General features: G+C 43.9%; 3 protein-coding genes across 3 annotated transcripts; 1 reads left to right on the plus strand and 2 right to left on the minus strand.

Annotated features, from left to right (window-relative positions):
• The first annotated feature begins 167 nt into the window (after nucleotides 1-167).
• Nucleotides 168-2,450, plus strand: klhdc7a (kelch domain containing 7A). Its single transcript, XM_056275444.1, has one exon. The coding sequence runs from the start codon at nucleotides 168-170 to the stop codon at nucleotides 2,448-2,450; it is 2,283 nt and encodes a 760-aa protein (XP_056131419.1).
• A 1,965-nt stretch (nucleotides 2,451-4,415) lies between these two features.
• On the minus strand, nucleotides 4,416-15,877 carry cfap107 (cilia and flagella associated protein 107). Its single transcript, XM_056301155.1, has 4 exons — nucleotides 15,782-15,877; nucleotides 6,080-6,190; nucleotides 5,540-5,714; nucleotides 4,416-4,690 (listed from the first exon to the last, which is right to left on the minus strand). Exons 1-4 carry the CDS (start codon nucleotides 15,875-15,877, stop codon nucleotides 4,416-4,418), a joined length of 657 nt encoding a protein of 218 aa, XP_056157130.1.
• Nucleotides 15,878-16,572: 695 nt separating this feature from the next.
• Nucleotides 16,573-18,930, minus strand: aadacl4 (arylacetamide deacetylase-like 4). Its single transcript, XM_056274384.1, has 4 exons — nucleotides 18,754-18,930; nucleotides 17,774-17,999; nucleotides 17,482-17,545; nucleotides 16,573-17,356 (listed from the first exon to the last, which is right to left on the minus strand). Exons 1-4 carry the CDS (start codon nucleotides 18,928-18,930, stop codon nucleotides 16,573-16,575), a joined length of 1,251 nt encoding a protein of 416 aa, XP_056130359.1.
• Between the last annotated feature and the right edge of the window lie 426 nt (nucleotides 18,931-19,356).

Consider the following 19,356-nt stretch of genomic DNA (forward strand, 5'->3'; position numbering starts at 1 on the left):
TCCTTTGAGTAGAGACACACAGTCATCAGATCGAGTGACATCTCCTTCAGTGGAAAACAAGAGACAAGCTTCCATCAGCTGAAATGCGATGACAATAGAGTTCGACAGGGAACAAATAGCCAAGCTCAACCACCACCATCATCAACATCACTGACGTCGCTACAGTAATGCCCATAGTGGAACTGTTGGGTGTCCAATTCGACATGCAGCTGCTGTTGAAGCTGAGTCTCTCCATGGCAGCTGTGCTTCTGGTCTCTTGGGCTTACAGGTTTTACAGTTCAAGGGATGCACGGAAACTTCAGCTCCATAGTAAAGACAGGCCACACCGGCAGAGTGAAGAACTTGAAGAACTGGCAGAGGCCTGCCAGAATATCTCACCCAATAATGATACGAACAGCGGAGACCAGCAACGAAGGTCCAGCATCACTGATGACGACAGCCAGATGCCTGACAGCGGCAGTGGCCAGTCAGCTGAAGAAGATTCACACCAGACTGAAATAGCTGAGAACAAACCCAACATGGACCAAGACATTAGCACAGAGGGAGAGATACTATCTCAGAGGGAGCAGGCAGAGCTTAACATCAGTAATATTTCATTTGGATCTGCTTTGAACCTTCCTAGCGCTAGAGATGGTGGGATGGTCAGTCCAACAGGGCGCCGCTCCCCTTGCTTTCTACAGAGGATAGAGGGCAGTATGGGTATCGGCCGGGTGTTAAGGCAGGACCTGGAGTGCCAGGGGGCCTACTCCAGCTTCCTCTCTAAAGCTGAGATCAAAGTGGAGGATGCCAGCCTGGTGTTGGAAGAAACAGGTAACCAGATTGTGCGTGGAAAGATATATGATTACTATGTGGAGTCTTCTTCTCACTCAATTAGAGACTCGAACCCCATGGTGGGACAGCATCAGGGGAAATCATCCAGCTCACAGATGGTGGAGTTTGGAGGCCACGGCAGCAGCCTCAAGGACCTTCCTTCCACGTTGACCCCCATCATTATGCACGATCTGGTTCTACCACAAAGGGCTGTTGAGGAACCCTCCACATTAGTGAGTCCCAAGATAAAGTCCCCTACAGGGCCAATTCTCCTGCGCAAGGAGAGCTACCTCTATGCAGCAGAGTACTCTGAGCTCCCCACCCCCTTTCCAACTTCAATACCTTCGCACCTGAATCACACCTGGGCCTCCCCCTGTGAGAAGCCCATTTCTGCCAGCTCCTTGATCACTCCCACTTCAGATGGCAAAGGCCTCAACGTGTGGGAGGAGCCAACACTCGAGAATTTAGCAGGGGCTCCATTTTTACACCTACCAGCAGAAAAACAAGAAAGCAAAGATTTGGAGGGTCTTAAGGGTAAGCTTGACTTGGGGAACTGCATAGAAGTGCTTGGCCTGGCTAAAAAACATTGCCAGTCCTCCCTACAGCAGGCAGTCCTGCAAGTAATGTCAGACAACTACTTCCAGGTGCTCAGGGACCCCAGTCTATTTGGCAGGCTAATGGCAAGTGAGCGAGAGCAAATCCAGAGACAGAGAATGAGAGGACGGAGATTTGTAGTCGTGGCTGACATGGACCCGCAGGATTGGGTGAGGAACACGGGAGGGCAGAAAATAGAGATAGAGCAGAGGAGGACATCCAGCACGCTGTACTATTTTGATGATCACAAAGACGCCTGGCACCCACTCTGCCCAATCCCACTGGAGGTCATCTCTAAAGCCTGTGCCATGTGCACAATGGACAACTACTTATTTGTGGCAGTAGGCTGCCAGAGCACAGAGAGAGAGATGATACCTTCAAAGCAAGTGTTCTGCTTCAATCCTGCAACATCCATTTGGAAGGAGATCAGTCCCATGAATGATGCAAGGCCCCACTGCAAACTGGTAGCTTTGCAGGGCTATGTCTATGCCATTGGGGGGGAGTGCCTGTCTACGGTGGAGCGTTACAACCCACAGACAGACAGATGGACTTTTGTGGCACCACTGCCCAATGATACTTTCGCCGTGGCTCATCGTGCCACAGTGTGCAATGGGGAGATCTTTGTGTGTGGGGGAAGCCTTAGATATACACTTCTGCGCTACAACCCGAAAACTAACATGTGGAGAGCAAGCTTGGTCGTAGGCAGCAAAAACAGAAGCACAGACATGGTGGCTGTGAAGAGCTTTCTGTATCGGTTTGACATCAACCCAATGCTGGGCATCAGCGTGTACCGGTACCATACGGTGGCTCGCCTGTGGTATGAGTGCAGCACCAAACACCTACTCCACTGCCCCGCCTTCCAATGTGTTGTGATGCAGGACACCATCTACTGCATCAGTCGCCAGTTTACCTTGAGGTTCATGGCTGATGAGATCTCCCCGACTTTCATAGCCGATGATTTGAGTGTCCTCTCGGAGGCAAAGGGCATTCTATTCCCTTTTGTCCTCTCTCTCCCTGATAAGAAGCCTCTCCAGACCAGTGTCTAACCAGGAAACTTTATTCTATTTGATCAAAAGATTGGGCGATGACAGAGTGTCCCTACAGGATCATACTTTACATCAGGTGCCTTGTGACTGAGCGGATTTTAATGTCTACAATTCATCCAGTCTCAAAAGCTCAAGACAACAACATGTTGTTATGAAGGTATTACAGTTGAATGCATGCCGTTATTGACATCATTTCGAGGGACCTTTGAGTTAGCCTTTACTGTTTCTTAAATCTGGACTTTAAATTAGCTTGGGTTTTCCTTTAGGATGCACAGCTGTCTCATTCAGAGAAAATGAAAATAAAATACTCATCTACAAATAGTAATCACACTACTGTCACTTAACATTTACACAGGAACCACCCATTTGTCTGTGGTTTATGTCCTCATTTCTGCTTGTTTGCTGCAGATCATGACAGATTCAACCTTCTTTAACTGTACAGATAATTAATAAATGAGTTTAGCAGTAAACGTGTTCAGTCAACTTTTACACATTAAAGGTGATGGACTATATGGTAATGATCTATGACTCTGTAGGACTGTTGTGCACAAATAATACTTACATGGTGGACTGGATACAATGTAATTATCTACATTTGCTCTTTAAATATGACATGCAGTAAATGGCTGTGTCTAACAGCTTGAATTTATGAACATCAACTGCTTGCTTTTCTTTGACACACTGAAAACTGGTGCATGCAGTGACTCCAGTGATTTATCTAATCACTTAGGTGGCTAGGAAACAGGACAAACAATGGATTGTGCTTGGATCCTGAACATTTTCGTCCATTTTGCGACTTCATTGAATTGCCTTGTGTTATCTGCTGTTGTATAAATACAGTCACTGAAATGCAAGAATGTGTCCTTTGTTAGTATCATTGTCCAGAATTAAGAGTTAAATGACTATGTTAAGTCTGATTTATTTCAATGCACTGACTGCTTACCGGTGATAAGGTAAGACACTACACTGTTTCTTACTTAAAAGCTTATCAGTTTAGCTGGAGCAAGAGGTAGAGCTCTGGTTTCGCTTGTGTGTTGGGCAATTACATCCACAATTGAAATGAGCACAAGAATCATGAAACGATTAAATCCCTTATTGTTTACTCATTCAAAAATTAAGTCTCATGCTGTATTATCAGTAAGAAAAAAATAAATAAATGTAGACTTAAGACACACACAGACAGGTTTTGGTGACATGCTGCTACAGCACCATCATGTGGCTTAGAGGATAAACACAACAGTTTCTTAGCTGTGGATGCAAAGACTTGTCCCTAAACGCAGACATAATGTGACACAGAAATCATCAACACACCAGTGACTAACTAGCTAGCAGCGGGTAAAACACAGGGCTTCAGCTGCTCAGGAAGGCAGCAGGCAGTTGGGAGAAAAGGACGCGGCCGCAGATGGTTGACCATCAAACATAAGCATCTTTGATTCTTCCTAATTAAACACTTTGATTCCCTGTAATTAAACACCTAATGAAAGGGGGATTCGACACATCCCCTTTGGGTTTGCCTCTACACCGGCGTTCACACAAGAATCGACGCCCTTTTTTTGTCTTCATCTTTTCTTTTTCAACCCCCCCCCCCCCGGAGTATCTAGGGCAATACTAACAGCCCATTCAGAGTTTCAAATAATAAGTGTGAGGCAAAAGGGAGAAAATTTGCATGTGATTAACCTCTGGAAGGGCGGACATGATTTATGGACTAAGCCTCGTTCTCTCTCCATCTCTCTCTCTCACACACACACACACACACACACACACACTGAATATCCTTCGCAACACAGAGTAAACCTGGACTTCAGGAGGACATCGTGAGACTGCTGTTTTGCTTTCGGTTTTTTTTGGAGTGGGGGTATAATCTCTTTTGAGTTCTTTAGAAATAACGTAAAACAGCACCACTTTGAACATAGCCTTTGAATTAACGAGCGGTGTGTGAGGCAACTCGAAAGTTGGGCTATCTGCCTAGGCCTGTGGTAATGGTGGAAGATGGTCGGAACGGCAGTGTGGGACCTGTAGCAACACATGCTGTCTCACATCCAAGTCCTTGTTGTTGTGGTTGGCAACATGGCGGTAGCTGGAGAACATGCATGGCGTTCTGGCAAAGCGGTCCTGGCACAGGGCACTTAATGGGTAGCTTTGGTACTCTGACCTGTACACACTTATTGGTGGGGGGTGTGACTGCTCCTTTTCCAAACAGTGTTTCTTGGACTCTAGCAAACCAAAGTTGGTTGGAGGGGCTGAAAGAGAAAACAGAAAGGAAGAAAACCTAGCTGTCATATTGCTGCAGCTGTCAGTGATGCCAATAATGACGGCATTCACTCTAAGTTTAATTCTGTTTACCCATGAATGCCCTCATTTGTTCCAAAAACAGCCATTGGCATCACTGTGTAAAAGAGTAAATACTGATGCATTTTTTTCTTTATGCATGCTCAATAATCCAGGTAAGAAAATCAAAGAAAGTTGAATCAGTTCATCTGGACAAGTTTATTGAAAATGATGAAGAGAATGATGAAACATTTCTTTCTCAGTAAACATTGTGCCCAGATGAACTGACTAATATATATATATATATATATATATATATATATATATATATATATATATAAAATACATCCATTATCCAAACCGCTTATCCTGCTCTCAGGGTCACGGGGACAGTGGAGCCTATCCCAGCAGTCATTGGGCGGCAGGCGGGGAGACACCCTGGACAGGCCGCCAGGCCATCACACAGGGCTTACACACACACACACACACACACACACACACACACACAAAAATCATACCTAGAGACAATTTAGTATGGCCGATTCACCTGACCTGCATGTCTTTGGACTGTGGAAGGAAACCGGAGCTCAGAGGAAACCCAAGCAGACACAGGGAGAATATGCAAACTCCACACAGAGGATGACCAGGGACGACCCCCAAGGTTGGACTACCCCGGGGCTCGAACCCAGGACTTTCTTGCTGTGAGGCGATTGAGCTAAACACTGCACCACCGTGCCGCCATATATATATATATAAAAATAAAATAAATGTTTACTAATAATTTGCAGAGTCAAGCAGTAGCAGCTTGGTACTGGTCTCACCAGGAATTTGGTAGTCAGACCTCTCCGGTTGCCATGCTCGGCTACATGGGTGCCAAGTGCGAAGAGGGGGCAATGCACAGTTGTGTCTATGCCCAAAGCTTTCATCGTACAGGGAGACCAAGTAATGGGAGGATGGGGTGTCATGGTGGCCAAAAATCAGTTTTGAAGGCAGTCCCTAGAAAACAACAGGAAGACAGTAGTCTATAAAGTTGAGCTTTGTGTCTTTACCTCTTCCAGATACAGGCGAGCCTGACCTACTCATCGACTCAATCATTTTCACCTGGCGGACAAACTGGGGGCAGTAAATTGCTCTAACAAGCTTTGTAACAGCCCAATAGAACTGACAATTTCGAGTATTGTTCATGACTGCTGAGTCTAACCAGAAATTTGTTCTCATAAAAAGCTTTATCAAAGGCCTTTATCTCAGACTGTCAATATCAACAGTATAGCCACTGCTGAGAGAAGAAAGCCCTGCCTTGCGAGGGTTGTGACAAGCACTTCTTTGACAATAATGCTATGATATCGCTTTTTAAAGCTGACCTCAGCTCTCCGAAAGGTGGCTCGTCTCACAGAAACGTCTGGCTTGAAGTCCCAGTGGGGCCGGTAGTCCACACGGCTGGTGCTGTTGGCTGTTGTTGGCTCTCGGGTGAACTGTCTCAGACAAAATAAACAGACACGGTGTTACGGAGGTGAGAAGGAGAAATATACAGCCACTTGAGCAATAACCACAGCACGGGGCTCTGCAAAGTTCACACTTCAATATCGATCTGCACTGTTGTACAGTATTTCTGCAGCCATTCCTCCGCTCGGATCCTGAACCAGCAGCCCGTCGCTGTACCTTAAGTCGATGCAATCAGTCTCAACCTCTCGACTCTTCCTCCCACCAGGAGGCTGTGCTGATGTAGCTGAACTGAGGCTACCTAATCACTTTGCTATAGATTTGACTACCAACTGAAGTGCTGCAAAAAGCCTTGGCAGACAGCCAATAGGATATAATTATGTTTTGGATCAGTGACAGAAAAAGGCAGTGGAGTGTTATGTGTTCTCTCATTCAGTTTTAGTCACATGTTTACACATAGCTTGACATATCATTTGTATACTGGTAAGAATGTCTGCCCCAGGCCAAGAGGCTTCATTGTGTTTTCTGATCCCTCTAATAACCTTTGGGCATCATCTTAAATGATAGATAGAGAGAGAGAGAGAAAGAGAGAGATAACTATATGTCAGCGACAGAATAATAGTGATTTGAGTGGAAGAGTGTCTTAGAGAAAGAGAGAGAGAGAGAGAGAGAGAGAGAGAGAGAGAGAGAGAGAGAGAGAGAGAGAGAGAGAGAGAGAGAGAGAGAGAGAGAGAGAGAGGAGAGAGAAGGGCATACCTATATGAGACAGAATGATAAGAGATTGAGTAGGAGAGCCTTAGAGACAGAATGAGTGAGAAAGAGAGAGAGAGAGAGAATTTTTAATTTTTAAAACAAGTCTTTAACAAAAAAATCAAGAAACAGACTTGATATCTTTTTAACAATATTTGTCAAATTACAAATACATAACATGCATCTTTAACATTCCCAACAATAATCATTCAACAATAGCTCAAAAAATAAAAAATATTAAGACCCCTTTTATCTGCAGCAAAAATCAGCTCATCCTCTATAATTGAACACAGCACCCCTTCATAACACCAAATAGTTGTAAATTTATCCAGAGATTTTTGTTTATTTGATTTTTAAAAGTACATTTATTCAGATTACATTCCAGTCCAACAGCTGATATGCAAACATAATCATCTTTTTCTAATCCAGCTCATAAAAATTAAAAGTTTCAGGAAAAAAAAAACATTGAGTTTTCTAACAAGTATTTTTAACAACAAACAGAATTTCAAACTTAAATCAACTTTACTTGCATAGTCCAATTTCACAAACACAAATTTGCCTCAGGGGGGTTTTGCAGCAACACAACATCCTGTCCTTAGACCCTCGCATCAGATGAGGGACAACTCCCTAAAATCCCTTTAATAGGGAGAAAAAAAATAGGAAGAAACCTCAGGGAGAGCAGCAAAGGGGGAATCAATCAAGTTGCATTTTATATAGCGCTTTCTCCCGCCCAAGACGGACAACATGCAACGGATGTTGTATTTACACAATTATCATAACAAATAAAAAAAACAAAAACCAATAATACAGCCAGGAATTTCCCTCGTTACACAAATTAGAAAGAAAGAAAACCAGATCCTCATCATCTCCCACTAAGCACAATAATCCCCCAAGTTCTGGAAAAAAAGGGTCGTTTCTGTGTGGATGCTCTGCTCCCCTGTTGTAGTCCCGCATCATCTTTAGCTCCTCTTCAGACAGTTTTTTTAATCCGTAGCTTTAAAAAGTATCTCATGCGGCATGTAGACCTCATGTTGAGCAGCTGAGCTACCGCCTCAGTGTTGTCAAGTCCCGATCCTGCTGCAGCCACTATGCGCTCCAGGGTGATGTTCCTGATGGAAACCAGTTTCTGGGAAGTCCAGCACCAATCGTGGACATCCAGCCTGGCTCCATGAATTGGTGGCTCCTCCAGCAGTAGTAAGAGGACGATCACCCAATGCAACACTCATCATGACCTAACTTACTTCGTCTTTAACCTTTTAGAACATTTTCTTTTATTGGCCTTACGCAACTTTTTAAGAGCCGTTATGTGTTTTTTCAAACGGAAACTTTTTTTTTCATACAACAAATCAAACCCAACTAATTTCTGCAAAGTCAACATGTTTTCAATAATTTTTTCTGAGTCTGGAAAATTCTCAAGATACTTTCACAGATTTTCCAAAGGTGTCATTTAGAAAATTATTAATTTCCTCTAGTGAGTACAGATCTCCAATTTGTGACTGTGAGTCTGTAACAGAGATACAGTCAGAGTCAGTATAGTATAAGGCTTCAAACATATTCACAGAGTAATATGGCAGTGAGCCTATACTATAGGTAATACTACGAGAGGCCAGTAGGCGCGCTCTCAGGTGGAAGTATGCATATAGAACTGAGGTCGATTAGGACACGCATGCACGCATAGTGTCCTTTGTTTCTGAATAAAGTTAATAAAAAGGACTACCAGCCAGTCTCCTCATCAGTATAAACCACAATATGGTGTCAGAAGTGGCGGCGTTTGATGTTTAATTGCCGAAGAAGACGAGAGCCCGAGAGGAGAAGAGAATGGTGAGCTTATTGCAAAGTTCCAGTGACTAAACGTAAATGAGTTAGAGTTAGGTCCGATGGCGCTAAAGTCAATAATGTGTGGGGTTACGCTAAACGTGGAAGAGAAAGCAAAACAGAACAATTAAATCACCTTCTCCGTTAGTATTAATAGGCAACATATGTGAAAACTGGTGCAGATAGGAGCAAAGGTATAGGTTGTATATGATGGCAACTGAAATGTCGAAAAAGGAAAATGAGGTGCAAGTGGCAATATTACTGCACACGCTAGGCGAAGAAAAACTCGAGGTGTACAACACACTTGATATAGCCAGGGCTGAGGCTGAAGATGTGCATGTGGACCACATATTGCAGGCTTTCAGAGATTACTGTACGCCAAAGAAAAATTTGGTATTTGAGAGACACCAGTTTTGACTGTGCAATGCAAGAGCAAAGACTGTGAGTTCGGTATAACCGAAAATGACATGCTGAGAGACAAAATCGTTTTCAGTGTTACAGATAAGCATCTGAAAGAGAAACTACTGAGAGAACCTAACCTGGCTTTAGCTAAAGCCATTGATATTTGCAGGGCATCAGAGATAGCCAAGGTCAGCATAATGGTGTGCACAAAGAAGGGAAATGAGGTGCATGCAATAACGGAGGCAACAAGACCAATAAGGCAAAATAAAGCTAATGCCAACAAAACAGCATTCAGTGCTGATAATAAAAAGGAGAAATATGATAACTAAACAAAAGTACGCATCAGATGTGGAAAGACACTTGGCCCAAAAGCATGCCCAGTGTATGGAATGAAGTGCAGAGCTTGTGGGAACGGCAATCACTTCCCCAAGATGTGCAGAATGAAAGGCGCACAAGCAGTGCAGACAGTGGATTCACTATTCGTGGGCAGTCTGAAGTGCACCCAGGTAGATGCACTGAGTAAAGCTAATGATATGCCGTGGCAAGCTACTTTATCAATTAGAGGAGTGCCCATCATCTTTAAACTAGACACGGGTGCTGATGCTGGTGTTCTCCCTCTAGAACAGGTCAGAAAACTCCAAGGAAAAGTACGCCCGAGTCCCACAAACACAGTATTAAGAGCCTATGGAGGTAACCAGATTAAGCCAGCTGGTAGCACCGACCTGAAATGCAGTACTGAACGAGCACAGTCCAAGCTCCAGTTCTATGTCATTAAGCAGTCAGCATCTCCAATTCTTGGAAGAGCAGCATGTGAGGAATTGAACTCGGTCAGACGTGCTGGTGAAATCAATGAGAGCTCACCTGCAACTAAAGAAGAGCTGGTGAGGCAGTATCCAGACGTGTTCCAGGGACTTGGGGAGTTCCCTGGTGAGCATCATATTGACATTGACCCAGAAGTGACCCCCATGATCCATGGCTGCAGAAAAATCCCGTTTGCCATCATGGACACTGAGTCAGCTGGAAAAAGCTGATGTCATCACTCTTAATATGGCTTAATATGGCTTCTGAGGAGGACCGGACCTCGCAAAAGCTACTAGACATTCACCGGGAGAGGATGGCCAAAGCAAAACAAAACAGATTGATGCTGAGCTGAATGTCTACTGGCCATCAGAAATACAATCACAGTCAATGGGGGAGTCCTGATGACAGCAGACGGATTTGTTATCCCCTGCTGAGATCAGACATGCTATAGAGACTGCACATAGCCCACCAAGGAGTACAACGGACCAAAGAACAGGCACACAAGTATCTATATACTGGCCAGGCATATCAGCTGATATACAGTGCATCCGGAAAGTATTCACACCCCTTCACTTTACCCACATTTTGCTATGTTACAGCCTTACTCCAAAATGGATTAAATTCCTTTTTTTCTCATCAATCTACACACAATACCCCATAATGACAAAGTGAAAAAGGTTTTGTAGAAATTTTTGCAAATTTATTAAAAATAAAAAACTGGAATATTGCATGTACATAAGTATTCACACCCTTTGCTATGACACTCAAAATTGAGCTCAAGTTCATCCTGTTTCCACTGATCATCCTTGAGATGTTTCTACATCTTGATTGGAGTCCACCTGTAGTAAATTCAATTGATCGGACATGATTTGGAAAGGCACACTCCTGTCTATATAAGGTCCCACTGTTGACAGTGCATGTCAGAGCAGAAACCAAGCCATGAAGTCAAAGGAATTGTCTGTGGACCTCCGAGACAGGATTGTATTGAGGCACAGATCTGGGGAAGGGTACACTTTTTTTTTTTACAGCTTTGAAGGTCCCGAAGAGCACAGTGGTCTCCATCATTCGTAAATGGAAGAAGTTTAGATCCACCAGGACTCTTCATACAGCTGGCCGCCCAGCCAAACTAAGCAATCAGGGGAGAAGGGCCTTGGTCAGGGAGGTGACCAAGAACCTGATGGTCACTCTGACAGAGCTCCAGTGTTCCTCTGTGGAGATGGGAGAACCTTCCAGAAGGACAACCATCTCTGCAGCACTCCACCATCAGGCCTTTATGGTAGAGTGGCCAGACGGAAGGCTCTGCTCAGTAAAAGGCACATGACAGCCCACTTGGAGTTTGCCAGAAAGCACCTAAAGGACTCTCACACCATGAGAAACAAGATTCTCTGGTCTGATGAAACCAAGATTGAACTCGTTGGCCTGAATGCCAAACGTCACATCTGGAGGAAACCAGGCACCTCTCATCACCTTGATAATACCATCCCTACAGTGAAGCATGGTGGTGGCAGCATCATGCTGTGGGGATGTTTTTCAGCGGCAGGAACTGGGAGACTAGTCAGGATCGAGGGAAAGATGAATGGAGCAAAGTGCAGAGAGATCCTTGATGTAAACCTGCTCCAGAGCGCTCAGGACCTCAGACTGGGGTGAAGGTTTACCTTTCAACACGACAACGAACCTAAGCACACAGCCAAGACAATGAAGGAGTGGCTTCGGGACAAGTCTGTGAATGTCCTTGAGTGGCCCAGCCAGAGCCCAGACTTGAACCCCATTGAACATCTCTGGAAAGACCTGAAAATAGCTGTGCAGCGACGCTCCCCATCTAACCTTACAGAGCTCGAGAGGATCTGCAGAGAAGAATGGGAGAAATACCTCAAATATAGGTGTACCAAGCTTGTAGCTTCGTACACAAGAAGACTTGAGGCTGTAATCACTGCCAAGGGTGCCTCAACCAAGTACTGAGTAAAGGGTGTGAATACTTATGTACATGCAATATTTAATTTTTTATTTTTAATAAATTTGCAAAAATTTCTACAAAACCTTTTTCGCTTTGTCACTATGGGGTATTGTGTGTAGATTGATGAGAAAAAAAGGAATTTAATCCATTTTGGAATAAGGCTGTAACATAACAAAATGTGGGGAAAGTGAAGGGGTGTGAATACTTTACGGATGCACCGTAGAGCAAATGGTTGGGAGCTGTCTCATCTGTCAACAACACCTACCAAAGACTCAGAAGGAGCCACTAAAATTCCATGAGCTGTCAGAGCTACCATGGTACAAAGTAGGTGTGGACATTTTTGAGCTACAAGGCAAATCTTTCCTCCTCACAGTAGATTATTTCTCAAAATATCCTGAGGTCCAACAAATGTGTGACAAAACAGCAAGCGCAGTGATAGCAAAGCTGAAGTCTGTGTTTTCCAGACATGGTGTTCAAAAGGAAGTGGTAAGTGACCACATGCCATTCACTAGTGCTGAGATGAGTCAATTTGCAAGTGACTGGGGCAAAACATGGACATTCTGAAGCCCAGGCTATCCACAGTCTAACAGTACGGCGGAATGCATAATAAAGACCATTAAAGTCATGCTGAAGAAGGTGGAACAGACTAAAATAGACCCCCACCTGGCTCTGTTGACTTTAATTAACACTCTTGTGACTGGACTTGGGCTCTCTCCTGCAGAATTACTGATGGGTCAGGTCCTAAGAAGCACATTGCCAGAAGCCAGTGCTGTGCTCAAACTGAGGCATCCGACAAGAGTCAAGCAGAGGCTACTTAAAACTGCAACAAAGACAAGGGGAGTACCCCAGCCAACATGCAAGACCACTCTCTGTTCTTGAACCAGGAATAGCTGTCAGCATAGAGACTCCACAAGGCTGGAAACCTGCCCAGGTAGAACAGAAGAGACAGGAGCCGAGGTCATATAATGTTGTGACGGCTGCAGGACAAAGGTACAGGAGGAACAGGAGGGACTTGAAAACAATTCGGAATGACCCACATACTGAAATAGAGGACGGTAATGTCAGTGTCATTGAGCAGCCACCTCCAAGCGAGCCTGCAGAACCACATGTACATGACACGACAAGAAACGTGGAACAACCAGTCAGCTGTTCAGACACACAGGTCCAACACACCAGAAGTGGCAGACTGGAAAAGCAGCCTACCAAAATCAATGATTTTCAAAAGGGCTAACAGTAAGTTTTGCTCCTACAGAGGGTTATGTGCTAGAAACCTCTGACCCCAGTGACAGTGTACAAAGACTGGGTACAAAGAGTGCAGAGTTCTTAAAAATTTTTTAATGAGTGTATAGTGTGAGGAATTAATGTATGAAGACTTAAACACTGTGTTGATGTCAAGAACAGATATGGTAAACATTCAAAGCCAGACCATTAAACAATTCATAGTGGTCTTGTGGAGTGTTATATCTCCAAATTAAGTTTAAGTTAAAGAGAAAGACGAACAAAGGTACTTACGTTTCTTAAAGCAGTGAGTTCAAAGTGATAGTTAAACAAACAAGTCTATATTGTGTTTTTTTTTTCCCCTGTGGAAAAAGGGGGATGTAGTATATGGGTTCGAACATATACACGGAGTAATACAGTGGTGAGCCTATACTATAAGTAATACTACGAAAGGCCAGCACATGCGCTCTCAGGGGATGTATGTATATAGAACTGAGGTCGGTTAGGACATGCATGCACGCGAGGTGTTCTTTGTTTCTAAATAAAGTTCATAAAAAGGACTACCAGCCAGTCTCCTCATCAGTATAAACCACAATAGTCAGTGTCATACCCTATTTCCCCCACTTTATCCTCATCAGCAACACTCTCCATAACTAGGGTGACCAGACGTCCCGGTTTGTCCGGGATTGTCCCGGTTTCAAGCTGGGTGTCCCGAGTCCCGACAGATATCTGTAAAACAGTAAAATGTCCCGGTTTTCAACATCCATCTCCCAAATGACCCGGTTTTCACAGAAGTTAAAAATATTGAATATTGTATTTTTTTTCAGCGTTTACAGAGATGTTTCCCATGTTCTGTCCCACTCATTATTACCTAATCCAATAAAAAAAACCCATAAACAATGCACCACGTGTGTGAATTAAACACTGATTTGGCTGTATGTGTGAAGTTTAAAAAAAAACTCAGCTACTCTAGCCTGTCTTCTTTTTGGTGGGAGGAGATAAAAAAAAGTCCTTCAATGTATCATGTCCGGCGAGACAGACAAGCTTGTGAGCGCGTGTATGTGCGTGTGTGCGTGCACGAACGAGCGGTACACTTTTTAGGGTCCCGGTTTGGGATTTTGAAAATCTGGTGACCCTATCCATAACGCCCGACACACCCTTTCTCCCGTTTGCACCACCAGCCAGACTATGGTCAGGTCCAGCTGCTGGCAGTTGGTTTCTCCTTTACTCATTTCCTATCGTCTGTTGTGACACTCAGGACAGCCGAGCTGCATTCTCACTGCCCGAATCAACTTGCTGTTTCCCTTCTCGATTATCTGCCTGCCCGTTGTATCCCTCCCCGGCCTCGGGCTCAGCCTGCGCCCCCCCCCCCCCCCCCTGGAGCAGCGGCGTCCGCTGGCACCTATGTTAGGCCGGCCTATGAGGGCAAGCGTTCCGCGTGTGCCCCACATCTTCACACTCAAAACATTTAATGCTGCCTGTGCTGGCGTACACCATGCAATGCCCCTCCCCATGTTTTACTCTGAAGGAAACTTCCAGCGTCTGTGACGGACAATTCAGAAACATGAACACTTGTCCCCGGAAGATTTGGACATGTTTAACTTTATCGTCCGTACAGCCTAACCCCACAGTCCTAAAAACGCTAACCAGCTTCCCGAAATACTCCTGCGCGTCACTGGAAATGAACAGGGGAACACCGGAGACGGTGACCGCGGGTGGAAGGCACAGCGAGTGGGGAAACCTGCAGATAAGACGCCATTCAGAGACGCCGCTCGCTATCAGCTCTGCCACAAAACGCTCTTCTTTCAGGAAAACAGCCACACCTTTGTTCATCCTGGAGGCATAGGACAGGCTGGCGTGTTCCACACGGTCTCCCACCGCTGGGAGAAGCGCCTGTATCAGAACAGATGGATCGGGCTGAACCCGCACTCCATGTTGGACAGAGCGAAGGCGTCTCCGAGGACGCCATCTTTCTCGCCCGGAAAAAAAAACAAAAAACTACGACAAACAACACAGTCACAGACTACAGCAAATGTAGCCCACGACCAAAAAAAAAACCTCAATCTGAAACCATCAGCCCTAAAAACAAAAATAATCTATAATAAACTGGATAAATACACCGAATTTAGTAACAGCAGTTAGCTGTCACCAAACACGACACGGGATGAGAAGCTAACCAGCTAGCCTATTCACGAACGTTAGCCTAATAAGCTAATACATTGTTGGAAGCCTCGTCTGAAACGTTGGTCTTCTTTAGGGGCGATATCTTTTGCTACTTCGCTACACTCGGCTCCAGTTGTACTCTCGCCTGCTTCCCTGAGACCGGTTGTGGCAAGGGGCTTACTGAGGGAACCCCGGGCGTTGTTAGCTAGCGTGCTCTCCGAGAGAGATATTTGATTTCAAAAGCACATTTATTTAGTTTACATTCCAATTCAACAGCTGACATTGAAAATGTCTTCGTCTTCTCGTAATCCAGCTAATAAAATGAATATAGTTTCAGAAAATGTTTCATTCAGTGGTTCAAACAATGTATTTAAAACAAGTTTTTCAAATTGTCCACACTGTAAAACGATGAAAAATTGTTCCTATTGCCCCGCAAAAACGACAGACATGGGGGGGGGGGTGACCGAGCGAGAGAGAGAGATAGCATGTATATTAAAAAAGTTCAAGTAAAAATGTGTACCTGTAGTCGTTCATCCAGCCAGTTCCCTACAAGGACTTTGTTTGAATATTTCTGCTCTATTTTCCAGCCAGGTTGGGTCCATTTGTCATTCTTCATCTTTGTTGTGTTCACAGTGTAACCTGACCAGGCAAATGTTATGGCCTGTGCATTCTTTGCCAGTTAAAGGAGATAGAATGTAAGCGACTTCACCTGGAACTGGACGAGTTCTGTTGCTATGGTTACAGCAAACACTGAGAGCCGAGGCAAGCAGGAAGCAAATATGAGTTATTGTACATCGATATTAACAAAAAAAAAGACATCCCTGAAGGCTGGGGTCCAACATTTGCCTTTCAGGAGTGTACACTGTTTTGATGCCAGAAATATTTTCCAGCTTTTGCAATAAATTCAGAGCAAAGACAATCATCAGCTGATTTTTTTTATCTTTTTAGAAAGCAATCACTTTTGGTTTATTAATTTGCTAATTTATTTTGCTTTCTGCAAAAAAAAATATTTGTATGAGGAATAAAGCACTTCCAATGGAGTTTTTTTGTTTTGTTTGTTTATTAACAACATTTGTTCAATAAAAGACAGGCTATGGTGTAAAAATCCCTTGTGCTAATATTTAGGGGGCTACGTACAAAAACCGAATTCAAAAATCCAAGTCAAAAAAATCAAATTCAACCAACTTCACACACTTGTCCCTGCCTTCAAACAGAGAATATTAAGTAGTGGTGTCATAAATCTCCATAAACCTGGCATAGTAAAACAACACCAAATGCACAAGAATAAAGAACATTTCATTTTGTGGATCTTCACAGTGTTTTTACATAGTCAACAACACTATCAGCAATTCGAGTTGCTGAAGGAAAGGTGAGAAAGCCTTGGTTGATAAAGTTAATGATACCATGAAAACCATCCATCACATGTTGCCAGGTGACATCCAATCCCAGGTCCAGCAGCCGCTTTCTATAAAGAATCCCATCATCCCTCAGAACATCATACTCACAGGTGAGAATGAATGTGGGCGGGGTCTTCTGAATTACAACATCGTCTGCCAGTAAAGGGGAGACCTCAGGATCCAGACCAGTTTTGATTATGTGATACACCTCCGCATCATATTCTGGGGATGGTTGCTCAGAGTAGCCCCGAGCTAAGCACTCTGGAGGTAGGTTTGAAGGGGAGAGCCACTCCTGGTAGCATGGCCTGAGCTCAATGGGGACGTGGTTCCCTTCCAGTACATCTTGGCAAACAGACATGTCACCACTGAGGTACTGCAGAAAGTAGAATGCCACGCGGCCACGGAACAATATGGGCACAGCATGATTTTGCTGGTATGAGGGCAGGTTGAAATCTGCCATCTGCAGGGCTGGATAGATGAGGATCTGGGCACAGGGGAACAGCAGATGTCCATCCTCTTTCTTTGCCAGCCTTTGGCAAAGTGCGGCTGCTAGGTTTGCTCCAGAACTGTCCCCGCCGACCGCCACTCTGTGAGGGTCCACGCTGAATTCTGCTTCTGCCACGGACAAGAAGTGGCATGCTGCTGCCTCACAGTCATCCAGCTGGGCAGGGTACCTGTGCTCAGGGGCTAATCGGTACCTAAGAGGGCAGACGGGGGGCCAATATGTCAAACTCTGGCCAATTTGTTGCCAAAGAAAGGTTCAAGATATCGACTTGCATTGTAAGCACATAGTGTAAAAGAGTGACAACAAAGGATTAAGTACCCAACAGACACCACAGTGGTCTCGGCCTCCTTGGCGATGTGCCTGCAGACTTCATCAGCAGTATCTGATCAGGATTAGCAAAACTTTACTATGCTGTTAACAACAGAGAGAAAGAACCCTCTAATCTTGCGGATCTTTGTAGTAAGTGGCAGCACTTACTCTGCACCACAAGGTGAGACCATTAAAAAGCACTGCCCTTTTCTTTACCCATGCTTATTTTCTTTCTACCCATGTTCAAAGCTCCTCTGTTGTTGAAGGAATAAAGATGATTAAATAAAGGTGGAATTCATACCGATACTGCCCATCACCCATCCGCCTCCGTGGAAATATACAAGCCCTCTTCGTAGGCCTTCAGAGGGAGTTGTGGGTTCATACACTCGCACTGGAACCTCAGAAAACTTCAGGTCCTTCACCCGGAGTCCAGGGGGAACTGGGTTTGAGTGTGTTAGAAAGCAGGCCCTGAACCAACGAGTAAACCTAATCTGATGACATATCCCTAGCCTTTCCAGAATCCGGCCCTGAAAGGAGAGCGAGAGATCACAGAATTACCACAAACATAAGGTTAAGGTTTTTTTTTTTGTTTGTTTTTCATCAGGATAAAAGTTGTCAGGATAAAAATTCAGCCTTTAATTCCTTTGTCCTTTAATCCAAGCTAACCCATTTCATTCTGAAAGACACAATTCAACCCTTGTAGAGCTTATTATTATTATTATTATTATTATTATTATCACCACCATAATGTCTTTAGGGTTTCCTGTTTTACATCCTGTAGAGCCGGGTCCAAACTATGGACCTGAGGCACTATAAGGCAGATGTCACTTGATTGACAGTACTCGTCATATTATGTGGGCTGCTCCGAGTAGGGTGATCTCCTGGATTATTATTATTATTACCTTTATTATCATCATTTTGCTGTCACAAAATGTAATCCTGCACCCTTTTTTTTCTGATGACATTTACTTCATGGAACAAATGACTTTGAATTCCTTTGTGACTTTGCCAGACCTGTTTTCCTATCTTAAATGCCTCTAATCTAGGTCTTATCATTTGTTTAAGGGCAGAGGCTGGTCAGCCATCTTTGACTTTGGCCAGAACAGCGTAGAGGTTCTTCAAACAACTCAAAGCAGATGCTTTTTCTTTTTTTTTGATTCACTAAGTACTGAATTAATTCAATTTCGAAACACAAGAGTTATTTTAACTGAGAGAAAAACAATGTCTGACTTGCAGAAAACATGAAATAATTAGTACTAACAATTCCATATAGATACTCACCACAACTGCTACGCCAACAAACAAGCCATGAACTATATGCAGTTTCCCGCTATTTGCAACCCCACGAGGAACATCTGAATTCATCAGCTCAGAATACACAAGTCCAATTACCAGGAGGAGGAAGGCTGCAAAAAGAGCAGCGAAGCCAATTATTAAAATTGCTGTGCTTATGTCCATGGTGTTTCTGGTCTGCTCTGCTGAAGGTAAGTCATGATTAAATGTTTTATCTACCTGCCTCCAACTTCTCGCCACTCCTCCCACATCCTCATACAATGCATTCTGACCTTGGTCTGTTTTAATTACACAGTATTTTTGGCCGTCTTTAAACAAGGAACAAAGATAGTTATGTTCTCCTGCATATTTTATGGACATATGGTTAGAGTAATTACCAGTAATTACTGGTTTCTCAGTGAAATCAAGGTTTTTATGAGGAAACACTGAACCTTTTTTTTTAAAGTAACAAAAACTTTTTTGGTTTCTTTTAACTATGCATACATTCTCAGGGTTCCCATCCAATTGCATCTACTTCCAAATAATATCCAACTACATTTCTAGCATTAAATACATAGAAGTTAACTTTTCAGTTCAGTTGTAATGTTGACC

The sequence above is a fragment of the Lampris incognitus genome, chromosome 2, assembly GCF_029633865.1.
Source record: "Lampris incognitus isolate fLamInc1 chromosome 2, fLamInc1.hap2, whole genome shotgun sequence".
Classification (NCBI taxonomy): domain Eukaryota; kingdom Metazoa; phylum Chordata; class Actinopteri; order Lampriformes; family Lampridae; genus Lampris; species Lampris incognitus.